The sequence below is a fragment of the Oryctolagus cuniculus genome, chromosome 5, assembly GCF_964237555.1.
Source record: "Oryctolagus cuniculus chromosome 5, mOryCun1.1, whole genome shotgun sequence".
In the NCBI taxonomy this organism is placed as follows: domain Eukaryota; kingdom Metazoa; phylum Chordata; class Mammalia; order Lagomorpha; family Leporidae; genus Oryctolagus; species Oryctolagus cuniculus.
This window is the reverse complement of record NC_091436.1, coordinates 62,125,929-62,141,854: the sequence shown is the minus strand read 5'-3', so window position 1 is coordinate 62,141,854 and position 15,926 is coordinate 62,125,929. Positions and strand designations below refer to the sequence as shown.

The window sequence follows — 15,926 nt, the reverse complement described above, 5'->3', positions numbered from 1 at the left end:
CCTGGAATTAGGAAACCTGGTACTGCAGGGTGATCCCGGAATGCCTCTGCCTTGGGTCAGACCCCACCTTGCTAAACAGGTGTCTGTGACACCAAAGAAAAACAAGTTAGTAGATGTGAAAAAACTTGGAAATTTGAAAATTGCAATTAGAGGGCTTGATTTAAAAAAAAAAAAGTTGTTTTTCTTGGCCCCCAAAATACTTTCCAAAATCAGGAACTAATATTTCCATTTAGTTTGTCTTTGTCCTATTCTTCATTTATATGCAAACTTTATAAAAACAATAACAGTAACTGCAGGTATTAGCTCACTTCACATCCCGCTTAGGTAGTTATTGTCTGTGAGTTTTAGTAGGTATTGGTTATCATCTTTATGCCTACTTTACAGATGGAGAAACTGGGAGACGGTGGTATTGTGTACATTGTCCAAAACCTCACAGGATGTAAGTGGTAGAGCCAGAAAGTGAGCTCAGGAAATCTGGACCCAGAGTCTGTGCCACTGCCGATACTTTTCTGATATGCCAGATTTCGTCCTTTCTGTGTTAAAGAGAAGTGTGCTTTCTTGCAGCTGTTTTCGGCTAAAGTGATGGGAGATCCCTTTCTCGTGGAAGAGATAGGCCTGCTGGCTCTCCAGCCTGCAGCAGCAGCAGGACAGGAACGAGGGCCGGGGCCTCCTGTGCTGCCCCTGGACACGTTCGCCAGACTCCTGGAGCTCTTGACCCTCCGCCACCGGCTGATAGAAGCGAGTCTGCAGAGTGCGCACTTAGCTCGGTCAGTAGAGGCGTGGGTGCCGGGGCACCAGAAGCTCTGTGGGGAGCTGTAGACCACGGGGCTCCCTGTCCACAAACCTTGCCCCACTGCCCTGCCCCAGAACAGCCACAGTGGGTCATTTATTCATTTATTAAAGTTGTTATATAGGAATTACACATATTCATGGGTACAGTCACATTTCAATACCGTATATGATGTGTAATGATCAGATCAGGGCCATTGGCAATTGGCATGTCTGTCACGCTAGACATATATGTTTGTCTTGGGGACACATTCAAAATCCTCTCTTCTAGCTATTTTATCGTATTTCATTGACTGTAGTCAACCATCATTCTGCACTATGGAACTTGAAGTTATTCCTACTATCCAACCGCATCCCTGTACCCATGAATCATCCTCTCTTCATCCTCCCCTCCCTCACACCCTTCCCAGCGTCCGTGACCACCCATCTACTTCTTTGAGACCAACTTTTTAGCTTCCACATAGAAGTGAGATCATGTGGTATTTGTCGTTGTCTGACTTATTTGACTGAACACAGGGCCCTCCAGTTCCATCTATGTTGCTGCAAATGGCAGACTTTTGCTCTTTCTTATGGCTGAATAATATTCCACTGTGAATAAATGCCTGTTTCTTTACCTCGTCATCTGACAAAGGACACCTAGGTTGCTTCCATGTTTTGGTTACTGTCAGTAGCGCTGTAGTAAACATGTGCGTGCAGATGTCTCTTTGAAATACTGGTTTCAGTTCCTTTGGATATGAATCTAGAAGTAGCATTGCTGGGTCATACGGTAGTTTTGGTTTTTTAAAGATAACCCATTTTCTAAAAAGTTTCATATATTTATTTTATGCATTTGAAAGTCAGAGAGTAGGCCAGTGCCGCAGCTCACTTGGCTAATCCTCCGCCTGTGGTGCCGGCACCCTGGGTTCTTGTCCCGGTCAGAGCACCGGATTCTGTCCCGGTTGCTCCTCTTCTAGTCCAGCTCTCTGCTATGGCCCAGGAGTGCAGTGGAGGATGGCCCAAGTGTTGGGCCCTGCACCCCAGGGGAGACCAGGAGGAAGCACCGAGCTCCTGGCTTCCTATCAGCGCAGCACACTGGCCACAGCGCACCGGCCGGAGCAGCCACTTGGGGGGTGAACCAATGGAAAAAGGAAGACCTTTCTCTCTCTCTCTCTCACTGTTTAACTCTGCCTGTCCAAAAAATAAAGAAAAAAAAAAGAAAGAAAGAAAGAAAGAAAGAGAAAGAAAGAAAGGAAGTCAGCGAGATCAAGACAGAGACAGAGATCTTCCATCAGCTGGTTTACTCCCCACATGCCCATGGAAGCTGGGGCTGACCAAGACTGAAGCTAGGTCCCTCATGTGGGTGACAGAGACCCATCACCTTCTGCCTCTCAGGGTGTACGATAGTAGGAAGCCAGAACTGGAAGCAGAGCTGGGGCTTGAACACAGATCCTCTGGTATGGGATGTGGACATCCCAAGCAGCATCTTAACTGCTGCGCCATATGCCCATCCCATATGGAATTTCTATTTCTAGTTTTTTCTGTGTGGAAGTTTCATACTGTTTCCTGTAATGGCTAATTCATTATTATTATTTATTGCTTATTTTTTCTATAATGGCTAACTTATGATTTACTGTTTTCTATAATGTACTAATTTTTATTCCCACCAAGAGTGCAAAAGGTTCCTTTTTCCTCCACATCCTATCCAGCATTTATCTTTTTTGTATTACCCATTCTAACTAGAGGACGGTGATATCTCATTCTGGTTTTGACTTTCGGTTCCCTGATGATTAGAGATGCTGGGCATTTTTTCATATGGCCATTTGCGTATCCTCTTTGGAAAATGTCCATTTTTTAAGAAAATATTTATTTACTTGAGAGGTAGAGTTATACACAGAGAGAGGGAGAGACAGAGAGAAAGGTCTTCCATCCACTGGTTCCTTCCTCAAATGGCTGCAATGGCCAAGGCTGGGCCAGGCTGAAGCCAGGAACCAGGAACTTCTTCCAGGTCTCCCACTTGAGTGCAGGAGCCCAAGCACTGGGCCACCTTCCACTGCTTTCCCAGGCCATAGCTGAGAGCTGGATTGGAAGTGGAACAGCCGGGACTAGAACCGGTGCCCATATGGGATGCTGGCACTTCTGGCCAAGGCTTTAACCCAGTGTGCCACAGCACCAGCCCCTCTTCACTCTTTTGTTTACTTCCTTTGTTGTGCAAAATCTTTCTAGTTTGATATAATTTCATTTGTCAGTTTTTACTTTTGTTACCTGTGCTTTTGGGATCATATGCAAAAAAAAAAAAAAAAAAACTTTACACAGAACAATCTTCCAAAGAATTTCCTCTATGCTTTCTTTTAGTAATTTTATAGCTTTTGAGTCTTGCATTTAAGTTTTTGATTCACTTTGTGTTAATTTTTGTATATGATGAGAGATAAGGGTCTAGTTTGATTTTTTTTTTTTTTTTTGCCTGTGAATGTCCAGTTTTCACAGCATCACTTTTTTAAAAAGATTTATTGTTTATTTGAAAGTCAGAGTTATGCAGAGAGAGAAGGAGAGGCAGAGAGAGGGAGAGAGGTCTTCCACCCACTGGAACATTCCCCAGTTGGCCATAACAGCCGGAACTGTGCCCATCCGAAGCCAGGAGCCAGGAGCTTCTTCCCGGTCTCCCACACGGGTGCAGGGGCCCAAGGACTTGGGCCACCCTCCACTGCTTTCCCAGGCCACAGCAGAGAGCTGGATGGGAAGTGGAGCAGCCAGGACTCAAACTGGTGACCATATTGGATGGTGGCACTGCAGGTAGTGGCTTTACCCACTATGCTACAGCGCCAGCCCCCCAGCATAATTTTTTTAAGAGACTTCCCTTTCTCCATCATATGCTTTTGCTGTCTTTGTCGAAACTAAGTGGGCTGTAAACATATGTTCATTTCTGAGTTCTCTATTCTGTTTCATTGGTCTATATATCTGTTTTTACGCCAGTGCCAGGCAGCTTTGTGGCTTTTGCTTTCTAGTATGTTTTGAAATTACGTATTGTAATACCTTTGTTCTTTTTGCTTAAGATTGCTTTGACTATTCAGGGACTCTTGTGATTCTACACAAATTAGTAGTATTTTGCAGTTTCTGTAAAGGATGTCATTGATGGGGTCAGTGTTATGGTACAATTGCTTAAGCTACCTCCCACAGTGCCAGCATCCCATATGAGCACCAGTTCAAGTTCCAGCTGCCACATTTCCTATTCAGCTCCCAGGTAATACAACAAAAGATGGTCCAAGTGCTTGGGTCCCTGCCCCCACATGAGAAACTCAGAGGAGTTCCAGGCTCCTGGTTTTGGCCTGATCCAGATTCAGCCATTGTAGACATTTGGGGAGTGAACCAACAGATGGAATCTCTCTCCCTCTCTCTTTTTCTCTCTCTGTATATGTGTGTGTGTGTGTGTGTGTGTGTCTCTCTCTCTGTAACTCTCTCAAATAAATAAACAAATCTTTGAATAAAAATGAATGTCATGGGTATTTTGATAGGAATTCCATTGAATCTGTAGATTGCTTTGGGTACTATGGACACATCAACAATATTAATTCTTCTAATCCATGAACATAGGATGTCTTTCTATTTTTTGAGTTCTCTTTAATTTCTTTTATAATTTTCATTGTATAGAAAAATTCACTTCCTGGATTTAATTCATCCCCTAGAAGTTTATTTTGTGGTTATTGTAAATTGTGATTGCTTTCTTGATTTCTTTCTCAGCAATTTCATTATTGGTACATAAAAAAGCTGCTGATTTTCATGTTGATTTTGTATGTTGCACCCTTACTAGGTGTATCAGTTCTAACACCTTTTTTCCTGTGGAGTTTTTAGGCTTTTGTATATATAAAATCATGTCATCCATAAACAAGGATAACATGATCTCCCCCTTTCCTATTTAGATGCTCTTTATTTTTTATCTTATTAGTCTGGCTAAGACTTCTGATATGATATTGAATATTTTCTTGTTCTTGATATTGGAGGAAATGATTTTAGCTTTTCCCCATTCAATATGATGTATGTTATGAATTTATCATTAATACTTAATGTTTTGAGGTATATTCCTTCTATATATAATTTTTTGGGAATTTTATTGTGAGGAGCTATTGAGTCTTATTGAATGCTTTTTTCCTATATCTACTGAGATGATCAGGATCATGATGTATTGTATTTATCAATCTGTGGGTGTTAAAGTATCCTCAGTTCCCTGGAATGACTCCCACTTGATCCTGATGTACAATCTTCTTATTGCCATTAAATTCCATTTACTAGTATTTTGTTGAGAATTGTTACATATATGTTCATCCAGGATATTAGTCTGCAGTTTTCTTTCTTTCTTATGTGTTTGTCTGATTTGGGTATCTGGCTAGTGCTGGCCTCATAGAATGAGTTTGGAAAGATCTCCCCCCTTTAAATACTTGAGGAATAGCTTGATAAAAATTGGCATTAGATTTTTAAAAATATGTATTTATTTGAAAGGCAGAGTTATAGAGAGGCAGAGGCAGAGAAAAAGAGAGAGAAAGAGAGAGGTCTTCAAACCCCTGGTTTATTCCCTAAATGGCCACAACAGTCAGAGCTAGCCCAATTGGAAGCCAGGAGCCAGGAGCTTCTTCTGGGTCTCCCACACTGGTGCAGGGGCCCAAGGACTTGGGCCACTTTCGCTGCTTTCCCAGGCCATAGGAGAGAGCTGGATCAGAAATGGAACAGCCGGATCTTGAACTGACACCCATGTGGGATGCTGGCACTGCAGGCAGCAGCCTTACCTGCTATGCCGCAGCACTGGCCTTGACACTACATCTTTAAAAATCTGGTAAAAATCAGCAGTGAATCCATTTGGTTCTGGGCTTTTCTTTGTTGGGAGATGTTCTATTACTGATTTAATACTGTTACTTGTTATTGGTCTAATCAGGTTTTCTGTGTCTTGAAGTTTCAATTAGGTTATTTGTGTCCAGAAACGTATCCATTTCTTCTAGAGTTTCCAAGTTTTTGGTGTAGAGATGTTCATAATGGTCCCTAATGATCTTTGTATTTCTGTGTTAACGTTTCCTTTGTCATCTCTGATTTGTTTCTTTGGATATTGTCTCTTTTTACAATTTTTATTTGAGAGGAAAAGAGAAAGAGAATGAGAGACAGACAGACAGACATACTACCTAGGCTTGTCATTCTGTCATTGTTTTCCTGGTTATTTTGTGATCCTGTTTCTTCCTGTCTTGTTCATCTTTGTGCTTTGATGGTTTTCTGCATTGACAGCGTTGCATCCTGTTCTCTTTCTCATTCACGTGTCTGCTCCACTGTTGAGTTTCGTGCGCTCGTTCCCCTGTTTCCGTGGTGGAAGCCGTCATCCTTTCAGGTCTAGTGAGGGCCTCCTTACGCCTTGCTGGTGGGGCTGGTCTGCTGGGGACGAAGATCATTCACCTCTCTGACACTACCACTCCTTGCTCTCCATTGAGCTCTTGTAGAAAAAGTACCCAGAACTTGGAGTAATCTTGATATTCTACTCGTATTTTGTTTGTTGTAGGAAATCTTTACTTCTCCTTCATGCCTGAAAGATAGCTTTACTAGCTATAAGTATTCTTGGCTGGCAGTTTTTCCCCTGAAGACTTTGGCTATATCACGCTGTTCTCTCCTGGCTTGTGAGGTTTTTGCTGAGAACAGAATGGGTTTTCTAAATGGCCAAAATGATCAGCTCTCTGCTTTGCTTCTTCCTCCTTCCATGCCCCCTGACACGTGTCCTGACCACTCACCCGGCCCAGGCCCTCTTACAGCATCTGGGTTTTCTCTCCATTCAACACATTTCCGTTTAATTGGATGTTTAATTTTTTTAAGATTTATTTATTTGAAAGCAGAGAGAGAGAGAGAGAGAGAGAGAGAAACTGTTAATTCACTCCCCAAATGGCACACAGTGGCCAGGGCAGAACTCCAGCCAGGTCTCTCATGTGGGTAGCAGGGGTCCAAGCACTTGGGCCAGACACTTAATATTGGTGGATCCTGCTAGCATTATCTACTATTATATCCGCTTGCCTGGTATGGGCCCTGAGCCACCCCCCAGCACTCAAGGAATATTGGTTGAATTTTCCTTTGGATGTAATAAAGTTGAGTAGCAGAGGGCCTAAGGAGAGGAGTCAGAAACAGCACCCAGATCCGACAGAGTAGGGAAGGGAGAGATGAGTAAGTCACGGTGCAGGGGTGAGTGGGAGATGAAGGCAGAACCCCAGTGGGCGTGTTCAGTGGGCAGAAAACCAGGTAGAGTGCTGTTGGGTTCCGATCCCCCATGAGAGGCCAGCTGTTCACCTCCAGCCAGTGTCAGTGTTCTGGGCTTTATGTGTATCTCCTTTAGTTCTCAGAATATCGTTTATCCACAAGGAAATAGAGGTTGAGAAAAGTTAAGTAATTTGCCCCAGGTCATATAAGTAGCAAAGTGTAGAAGCAGCATTTGAACTATTAGTCAGGATATCATGACCCTCTCTGACACTGCCAACCCAGAATTTATGATCCTTGCTTTCAGGGAGCTCGTGATGTAAAAGTCACTCCAAATTTAGCATAATCATAATATTCTACTCTTATGAACGCAATAAAGAAGAGCACATGAGTACTTCATTCTTTCTGATGGGTCAGGGGAGTCTTCATGGAAAAGGAGCTACTATGGCAGGAGTTGTGTCCCTCCAAAATCCAAATGTTCAAGTCCTAACCCCTAGCACCTTAGAATCGCACGTGGAGGAAGGATTTTCCCAAAAGTAATCAAGCTAAATTGAAATGAATAGCGTGTACCCTAATCCAATGTGACTGGTGTACTTATAAAGATGGAGACATTTGGATACAGGCAAACGCAGAGGCAAGATGATGTGCTAGCACAGGGAGAGAACGGCCACCTGCAAGTCAGGGGGTGAGGCCTGGAGCAGATCCCTCCCTCACAGCCCTCAGAAGGAACCAGCCCCACCGACGTCCGGATCTCAGGCTTCTACTCCAGAGCTGTGAGACAGCACATTTCTGTGGTTTAGGCCACTCAGTGCTTTGTGTGTGCCTCCGTAACTCGTTAGAGCAGCCCCAGCAAGCTAACACAGGCGTCAGTAGAACCTAGCCTTATTGTGCCAGCTTCTTAAGAAGGAGAAGTCTCTTACGCTGGGGGTGAAGGTAAGTGGGGCAGCATCATGGACACGTGAGGCTGAGATGTAGAGGACATCTGAATGGAGCCCCCCACCCCATGCCATGGAAACGTGGGACTGAGCTCATAGTCAGTTCAGACAGAGGCAAGGGTCTTTTCTCTCTCTCTCTTTTTTTTTTTCCCCAAGATTTTTACTTACTTATTTGAGAGGCAGGGTTACAGAGAGACAGAGAGAAGGGTCTTCCATCCACTGGTTTTCTCCCCAAATGGCCACAACGGCCAGAGATGGGCCAATCTGAAGCCAGGAGCCAGGAGCTTCTTCTGGGTCTCCCATGGAAGTGCAGGGTGCCAAGCACTTGAGCCATCTTCCACTGATTTCCCAGGGCATTAGTGGGGAGCTGAATCAGAAGTGGAGCAGCCGGGACAGGAACCAGCGCCCATATGGGATGCCGGCGCTGCCACCAGAGGCTTATCCCACTACACCACAGCACCAGCCCCAGGTCATGGATTCTTACACAAGAGAGTGGTCTTAGGCCTGAGATTGGACAAACTGGCCAAGAAGGGGTATAAGAGATGAGGAGATAACCAGGTTTAGAACCTCAGGAGACACCAGAATTTGTAAATCAGGAGGAAGAGAAGCCGTGAAGAGGTGGTCCTGAGGCAGGAAACAGTGGAAATCCTGCACCCAGGAGGCTGCTCGGGGGAACAGAGAGGCCGCTAAGAGCAGCTCCGGGAAAGGTGATGAACGCTGCCTGAGGACAGCACCGGAGGGCTCCGAGGCCAGAGCTGGCTCGCTGCAGGCGGGAGCTGAGCAAGTGCCCAGCGCATCTCCTGCTGTAGCTCTGCAGCTGTCCTGGCGAGGGCTGAGCACGTGACCCTCGTGACTCACCCACTCTCACTCCTCTTGTTTGCCTTCAGCTTTGTTTGCTTATTTGGGTGTTTCGGTTTTCTTCCCACTTACTTGCCTTTCAGGATAAAACACCAACAAGTGTCCTGGGCTCTTTTTTTTTTTTTTTTCCTTTTCTTTTCTTTTAGGCTCTATAAGGAGTTGGCACAGGAGATGGGGTTTGAAGGGTTCCATTTGCACCTGAGGCCTGTTCCCTTTGAGTTTGCATCACACAAGGATGAGGTGGATGGATCACCGCCTGCCTTTGTAACTTCCCTGCTGGAGGACGCTGGCCAGCTGGACAGGTGCGACTTGGGAGAGACAAAGTGACCACAATGTAATGGTAGAATGCGTAACGAGTGAAAAATAATTCCTATCATTATTGGGCACTGTTAAATTCTCGCCCTTATATTCCATCGGCCGTGTTGCCAGTTTGTCTTTCTGTTTTTAATAGGAGGCAAAAATGAATAAGTAAATAAGATCTTGGGCAAGGGAGATAATGGAGTTTGCAAACACAGAGTCACGGAGAAGTTAAAGACCCAGATAAGAAAACTCCAATGAGATGAGATTGCAGGCTCAGCAGCCTGCCAAGTAGAACATGTTGCCTCCAGGCAGGAAAGGGTTAAAGGGTTGGCCGGCTGGAGAAGAGCAAGGCTGCAAAGTCCAGAGCTGCTTTCTCACTTTGCTTGGGACTAGGAAGAAGTCACTTCCGTCGTCGGGGTAGGTGCTGCGGCACAGAGGTTGCACTGCCACTTGAGATGCCTGTGTCCCGTGTTGGAGTGCCTGGGTCCAGGCCCTGGTGTGGCTTCTGACCCAGTGCTTGCTGATGTGTATCCTGGGAGGCAGCAGCTGATGACTCAGATGCTTAGGCCCCTCCGCCCCTGTGGGAGACCTGGATGGAGTTCTGAGCTCCTGGCTTTGGCCTGGCCCAGTGCCTGCTGTTTTAGGCATTTACAGGAGTGAACCAGCAGATTCAAGCTCTTTCTCACTTTCTCTGTCATTCACTTTCTGTGTTGCTCTGCCTTTCAAATAAAAATAAATTAACTTATCTTTTTTTAAAAAAGGAAAATCACTTGCATTTTCTAAGCAGCTGTTTTTGGGAGCTATAATGCAGGGTTTCAGTCAAGCTCTTTCTTTCTTTGGTTAGTAACAGAAACCGACTCAAACCAATGAAACCTCTGTCTCATGCCCCACGGGCTCAGCCCAGGCTCGGAAGGAAACACTCTGACTGGTAACAGTCACAAATGCACTCTCTGGGGCAGGACTGTTCCTCACGCATGCTCAGCTGTGATGCGGGTGCAGGCGAAACTTCTCTTCCCCTCCTTTCCCTCTCTGCTCCATCGCTTGCCTTTCCTCCCAGGGTCCTGGCTCTGTTCCTGGGGTTTCCTGGGACTGCCTCTGCCCCAGAGACGGCAAAGGTGACTCCCAGGAAGAAGAGTCACCATTGGTTGTTTGGCTAACGTGGATCACTACTCAGAACACAGCTCTCGTGCATTGGTCCCCAGAGGACCCCCTGGAGCATGGGCTGGGATGACAGGGGATAGGGGGCAGATCGTAGCAACCCTGGATTCCTCTACTGGACATGATTGGAATTGGGGGATGGGAAGTCTTAGTTATGGGAAGGGGGCATTGTCCTATGTGTCTTACACACATGGCTTCCACCCAGGGGATGCCACCCCCACCCCCTCCCTTCCATTCTGAAACTGGGCCATGTGTCAGACACTGTCTACCATTCCCCTGGAGGCACACCCTCCCCTGTTCTATCCCATCACGTAGGCTGCCCCCAAACCAGAACCTGCTGTCGGGACACAGAACTAGCTCACAGAAGCCAAGGGTTCTAACTGGCAGGGAAACATCCTGCATCAAGCTGTTCCCTGGGTCTTTGAGGGCCTCCTGCTGGAGCTGGGGTTACATATGGCTGCGAAAGTAGGACACACTTTTGTTCAGGCTGATCCACCAATCAGCAGAGACTGCCTGAGGGCTCTACGGTCTGGCCAGGCAATGATTAGTCCTTCCAGTGATGGCCCAGAGAGCTGGATGCTATGGGAAGCCTCTGGGTCTGCTAGGGCAGACTTCTGCAGCCAAGGAACTTGTGTTTTGAGTTCACATTTCTTGCGTGTATGTTCAGTCCCTAAAGTGATCACTCTGAAGTGCCATTATAGCCACAGCATTTACCAAACATGATTACAGATACTTGGATTTTGAAAAGTTCATGCATGCTTAGCATCCCACTTGATGTTTGCCATAACCTATGAGAGAGGCAATATCTCCATTTACAGATGAAGAAACAAAGCTTGATAGAGGTCAGATTATTTGGCACAATCTCAGAGGTAGGGACAAGGAGCATGTCCCAAGGAGGAGATGTGCCTGCAGATGATTAGGGGATTGTTGGGAAGCCCAGGAGAGGGCAAGCAGCGGACAGCAGGTAGGGAGTGTTCAAAGGAGGAGGTCGGAGAGCCACCCTGAGCAGGTGTGGTCCAGAAGGTAAAAGGAGAAACAAGAGCGAGCAGTGATCAAGAGAAATGAGTTTTAAGCACCATGGGGTGGTCACCCCACCCAATTGCAGAGAGAACGAGTCCCTGAAGGACGGAGGACGGCAGAGAAGTCACCGTCTTTGGGTTGAAATGTCAAGCTTTGCATGAAACCTACACTTGGCCTTCCTGTTGGCATTCCTGCCCTAAGACAACAATCCTGGCCTTAACTTCTGTGGCACCACCAGAAAGTCGCATTGCAGTCATGATGTGTTCCTTCCTGCAGGTATTCTCCTACTGCTCTCGTCTTAGCCATCTCCGAAGTGGACGACAACCAAATCGGCAAATTTAGTTTTTATACGAAGGAAGCCATCCTTAAGGTACCTTACAAATTTTTTTTTTTGAAAATAAACTCAAATAAGGCATTCTATTCATATGTGCTTTTAAAAATCATATTTAATTCATAGAAATATGACTCCCGTATTTAAGAAAGGCTTCATTTCATAAATAGTGATGATGGCCTTGCTTTATTTGATGTCCCAGTGCCCTGAGAAGCGCATGTGCTGAACCATTCTTGCGTCACATTTTTTAAACCTACACTTGTTACTGGAGTTGTTTAGTTGAGTTTTTTAAGCCTGGTACTGTGTTTTTTTTCCCTGCCACTCAGATTTATTTGATTTTATTTATTTATTTATTTTTTCAACGTTATCTAGTCTCAGCTTCTAAGAGCTGGCTACCGAGCACCTGTTTGCTAGTTCCTAAGACCCTGCTCCGTTCCTGATCATCGGGAAAACCAGATGGAGCAAATCAGCAAAGCAGGCCTGGTGGTGGCTGCTTTCCTAGATTAAAATGCTTCCTACAGAGGGGTAAGACCCAGCCTTATGGCTGAGTAGCCAGGATCCCAGTGTATCCTGCAGTTTGATTCATATATTGACATGTCGAGGGAGTGGCTGTCTCAACCCTTAACTTCACCTTTCCTTATAGGAGAAATTTGTAAACACTTGCACGTTTTCTTCCTTTAGCTCTTGTTCCATTCTGGAGTGGAGAATATGCAGGTGACCCTGGCATGCCAGGTTGCTCAGAAAAATGCCCTGATGGTGGCTGTCCGGCAGGCATTCTTATATCACACTCCTCGAAGGCACTGTGCTGAGGCCAAGGTGAGCCACCAGCCAACACCAGGCTCCTTTCCCTCCTGTCCCTCTCCCAGGCCCCCTTCTTCCTCCCTGCCCCTCCTCTTCTCTTCCTCTCTCCTTTCCTTTTTCTCTTCCTTCCCTTTTCCCATTTGTGGTCCGTGTGTGACCAGATCCTTAACGGTCTCTCTAAGTTTCAAGGATTTACTAACAACACTTCCTTTGCGTATAACTCTAATGTTGACTTGGCTGGAGTCAGCAGCAGGAAATTTTCAGGTCCCCAGTCCCTACACTTTGCAGGTAAGCAGTTCCATTGTTTTTCTGTTGATCCTTCCTGGAACTTATTTTTGCTGTTGCAAAAGCAGACAGATATGGGGCCAGCGCTGTGGCATAGTGGGTAAAACCACCACCTGCAGTGCCAGCATCCCATCTCCCAGCGTTGGATCAGGCCAGCTCCAGCCATTGCAACCATTTGGGGAGTGAACCAGCAGATGGAAGATCTCTCTCTCTACCTCTGCCTCTGCCTCTGGCTCTCTCTAACTCAGCCTTTCAAATAAATAAATAAATCTTCAAAAAAAGTTGGCAGACACCTCTGACTCTTTTTTTCCACAAAACATACCAAACTATACAAGAAGGATGTACTCTTTTCTGCCTCCAGATTTGAAATTTTTGGTTATGAGATATAATTCATCTAACATGAAGTTTACCCCTTCAAAGTAAAAATTAGGTGGGTTTTGGTCTATTCACAAAGTCATGTAACCTTGGCCACTGTCTCATCCCAAAACGTTATAATCACTCCCTGGAGAAACCCTGCACCCACTGGCACTCAGGCCCCGTTCCCTCCTCCCCTCCATCCCTAGCAACAGCTCTTCTGCCTTCTGCCGCCCTAGACTGGCCTGCTCTAAGCATCCTAGATAAATGGGATCGCACCACATCGTCGACTTCTATGTCCAGCCCTTTCACTTAGCATGATGTTCTCAAAGTTTATCTGTGTTATAGCAACTACCAGCGCTCCTTTCCCTTCATTGTTGAGTCGTATTCAGTTGCACTGCCTTTGCTTTCCCATTCATCAGTTGATGTGTGTTAGATTGACATTCTGGCTATTAGGAGTAATGCTGTGCACGTTCCTGTCCAGGATTCTGTGAGGACATACTTTTTCATTTTTCCTTGGACGTATATATAGAAGTGGAATTAGTAGGTTGTATGGTAATTTCATGTTTCACACTTTGAGGAATTGCCAAATGGCTTTCCGTAGTGGCTGCACCATTTTACATTCCCATCAGCAATGTCTGAGTGTTCCAATGTCTCGGCATTTGAGCCGGCACCTGTTATTGTCTGCCTGTTTCGTATTAGCTGTCCTAGTAGAGGTAAAGTGGTAGCTCATTTGGTTTTGATTTGCATTTACCTAATTGCTATGATTTTAAATATCTTGTCATGTGTTTATTTGGCCATTTCCATACCCTCTTTAGAGAAATATCTATTTAAGTCTTTCTCTCTTTTATAAAATTGGTGGATTTTCTTTGGTTGTTAGTTGATGAATGTAAGACTCAGGATTACAAGTTCCGTATAAGCTGTTATCTGTGAAGATTTTCTCCCATTCTGTAGGTTGTCTCATGAGTCCCATTTGTCTACTCTCTCTTTTGCCACTTGTGCTCTTGCTGGCATACGTAAGAAACTGCTGCCTATTCCAGAGCCAGAAAGATGTACTTCTATGCTTTCTTCTAAGTTTTCTACAGTTTTGGCTCTTGCATTTAGGTCTATGGTCCATTTATACTTAATTCTTCATTCTTTTGCCTGTGGTTATCAAGTTGTTCAACACTGTTTGTTGAAAAGATTCATCTTTCCCCATAGCATTTTCTCAGAACTCTTGTCAAAAATTGAGGATAAATGTGAGCACTTGTTTTCGGACTGTCAGTTCTGTTTGATTGATCTAAATGTCTTTTTATGCCAGTATCACAGTGTTTTGATTACTGTAGCTTGGTAGTAATTTTTGAAATTGGGAAATGTGAGCCTTCCAACTTCATTCTTCTTTTTAAAGATTGTTTTAGCTATTTTGGGTCCCTTGCATTTTGGTATGAATTTTACCATCAAGCCTGTCAATTTCTGTTAGAGGAAAAGGCATTTGGAATTTTGACAGGGATTGTGCTGAGCCTGTGGAGCAGTTTGTGTTATTGCCGTCTTACGTTTTCCTATTCAGGAGCACCAGTTATATTTCCACTTATTAAGGTCTTTAACATTTCTCAATCATAGTTTATAGTTTTCAGTGTCCAACTCTTATACTTCTTTTTTAGTATTAATCCCAAATATTTTATTCTCTTTGATATGATTATAAGTGCAATTGAGTTCTTAATTTCATTTTCTTTTTTTAAGGTTTACTTGATAGGCAGTTACAGAGAGAGGGAGAGAGAGGTCTTCCATCCACTGGTTCACTCCCCAGGTGGCTGCAATGATCACAACTGGGCTGATCCAAAGCCAGGAGCCAGGAGCTTCATCCTGGTCTCCCACATGGCTGCAGGGATTTGAGCTGTCTTCGGCAGCTTTCTCAGGCACATTAGCAGGGTGCCAGATTGGAAGTGGAGCAACCAGGGCTCAAACTGGCGCTCATACGGGATGCTGGTGCTGCAGGCAGTAGCTTTACCTGCTATGCTACAGCACCAACCCCCTTAATTTCATTTTCTGAATGTTCATTATTAGTATACAGAAATAAAATTATTTGTATATATTGATACCATATCCTATAACCTTGCACAACTAGTTTATTTGTTCTAGTGATTTTTGGGGGTATGTATAAGGGTGTGTGTACACACATGTGCATGCATTTCTTCATATTTTCTTATATAGGTCCATGTCATTTGCAAGTAGAATATTTTTACCTCTTGCTTTCTTTTTCTCCCCTAATTGCCTTCACCAAGCTTTCCAAGACAAGGCTGAATAGAAGTAAGGGTAGCAGATATTACCGCCTTCTTCCTGATTTTAGGGGGAAAACGTTCCTACTTTCACTATTAAGTATAACGATAGCTATGAGTTTTTCATCAATGCCTTTTGCCAGGTTGCATCCTTGCATTATATTCCTAGTATGTGGGATTTTTTTTTCTCAACGTGCAAGAGTTTTGGGTTTTATCTGTTTGCATTCTCCGGTGCTTTTTCCTTGATGTTATGTCCTTGCAATCAGTTGGATCGGTTTGTGGAGATTTCCCTCCCTTCTCTCTTCCAGCGGCGTATTTCCCTCCTGTGCGTATGCCAGGGAACGTAGCTTAGGTTTAAAATTAAATACGGTTTTCAGAGGTCGACTTTCCAGATGGTCTTCATTCTTCAGGCCTCATGCATTCTATCAGTTACTACATTCTTCTCTTATCACATTTATATCCTCCCTGCTTCTCCATTTCTCCTTGTCATGACCATAGGAGAGCACAAACATATGGGGAAGGCAGGAATACTCAGTCCCCACTTCTACTGCCAAGTCCTATGTCCCCCAGAAATTCGAGATAGAGTAATTATATTGATTCTTAAAAATCCACACCCCTCATCTTAACTGCTGTAAGTTAGACTCATCAGCT

At 44.7% G+C, this 15,926-nt stretch overlaps 1 protein-coding gene across 1 annotated transcript in view; it reads left to right on the top strand.

The window, feature by feature from the left end:
- Nucleotides 1–15,926, top strand: part of LOC100346633 (uncharacterized) — a 172,841-nt gene that overhangs the window by 70,891 nt on the left and 86,024 nt on the right. The window contains exons 19-22 of the mRNA XM_070073713.1: nt 565–767; nt 8,918–9,073; nt 11,526–11,619; nt 12,262–12,396. Coding sequence (XP_069929814.1) covers nt 565–767; nt 8,918–9,073; nt 11,526–11,619; nt 12,262–12,396 — 588 coding nt within the window. The remainder of the gene's footprint in view (nt 1–564; nt 768–8,917; nt 9,074–11,525; nt 11,620–12,261; nt 12,397–15,926) is intronic.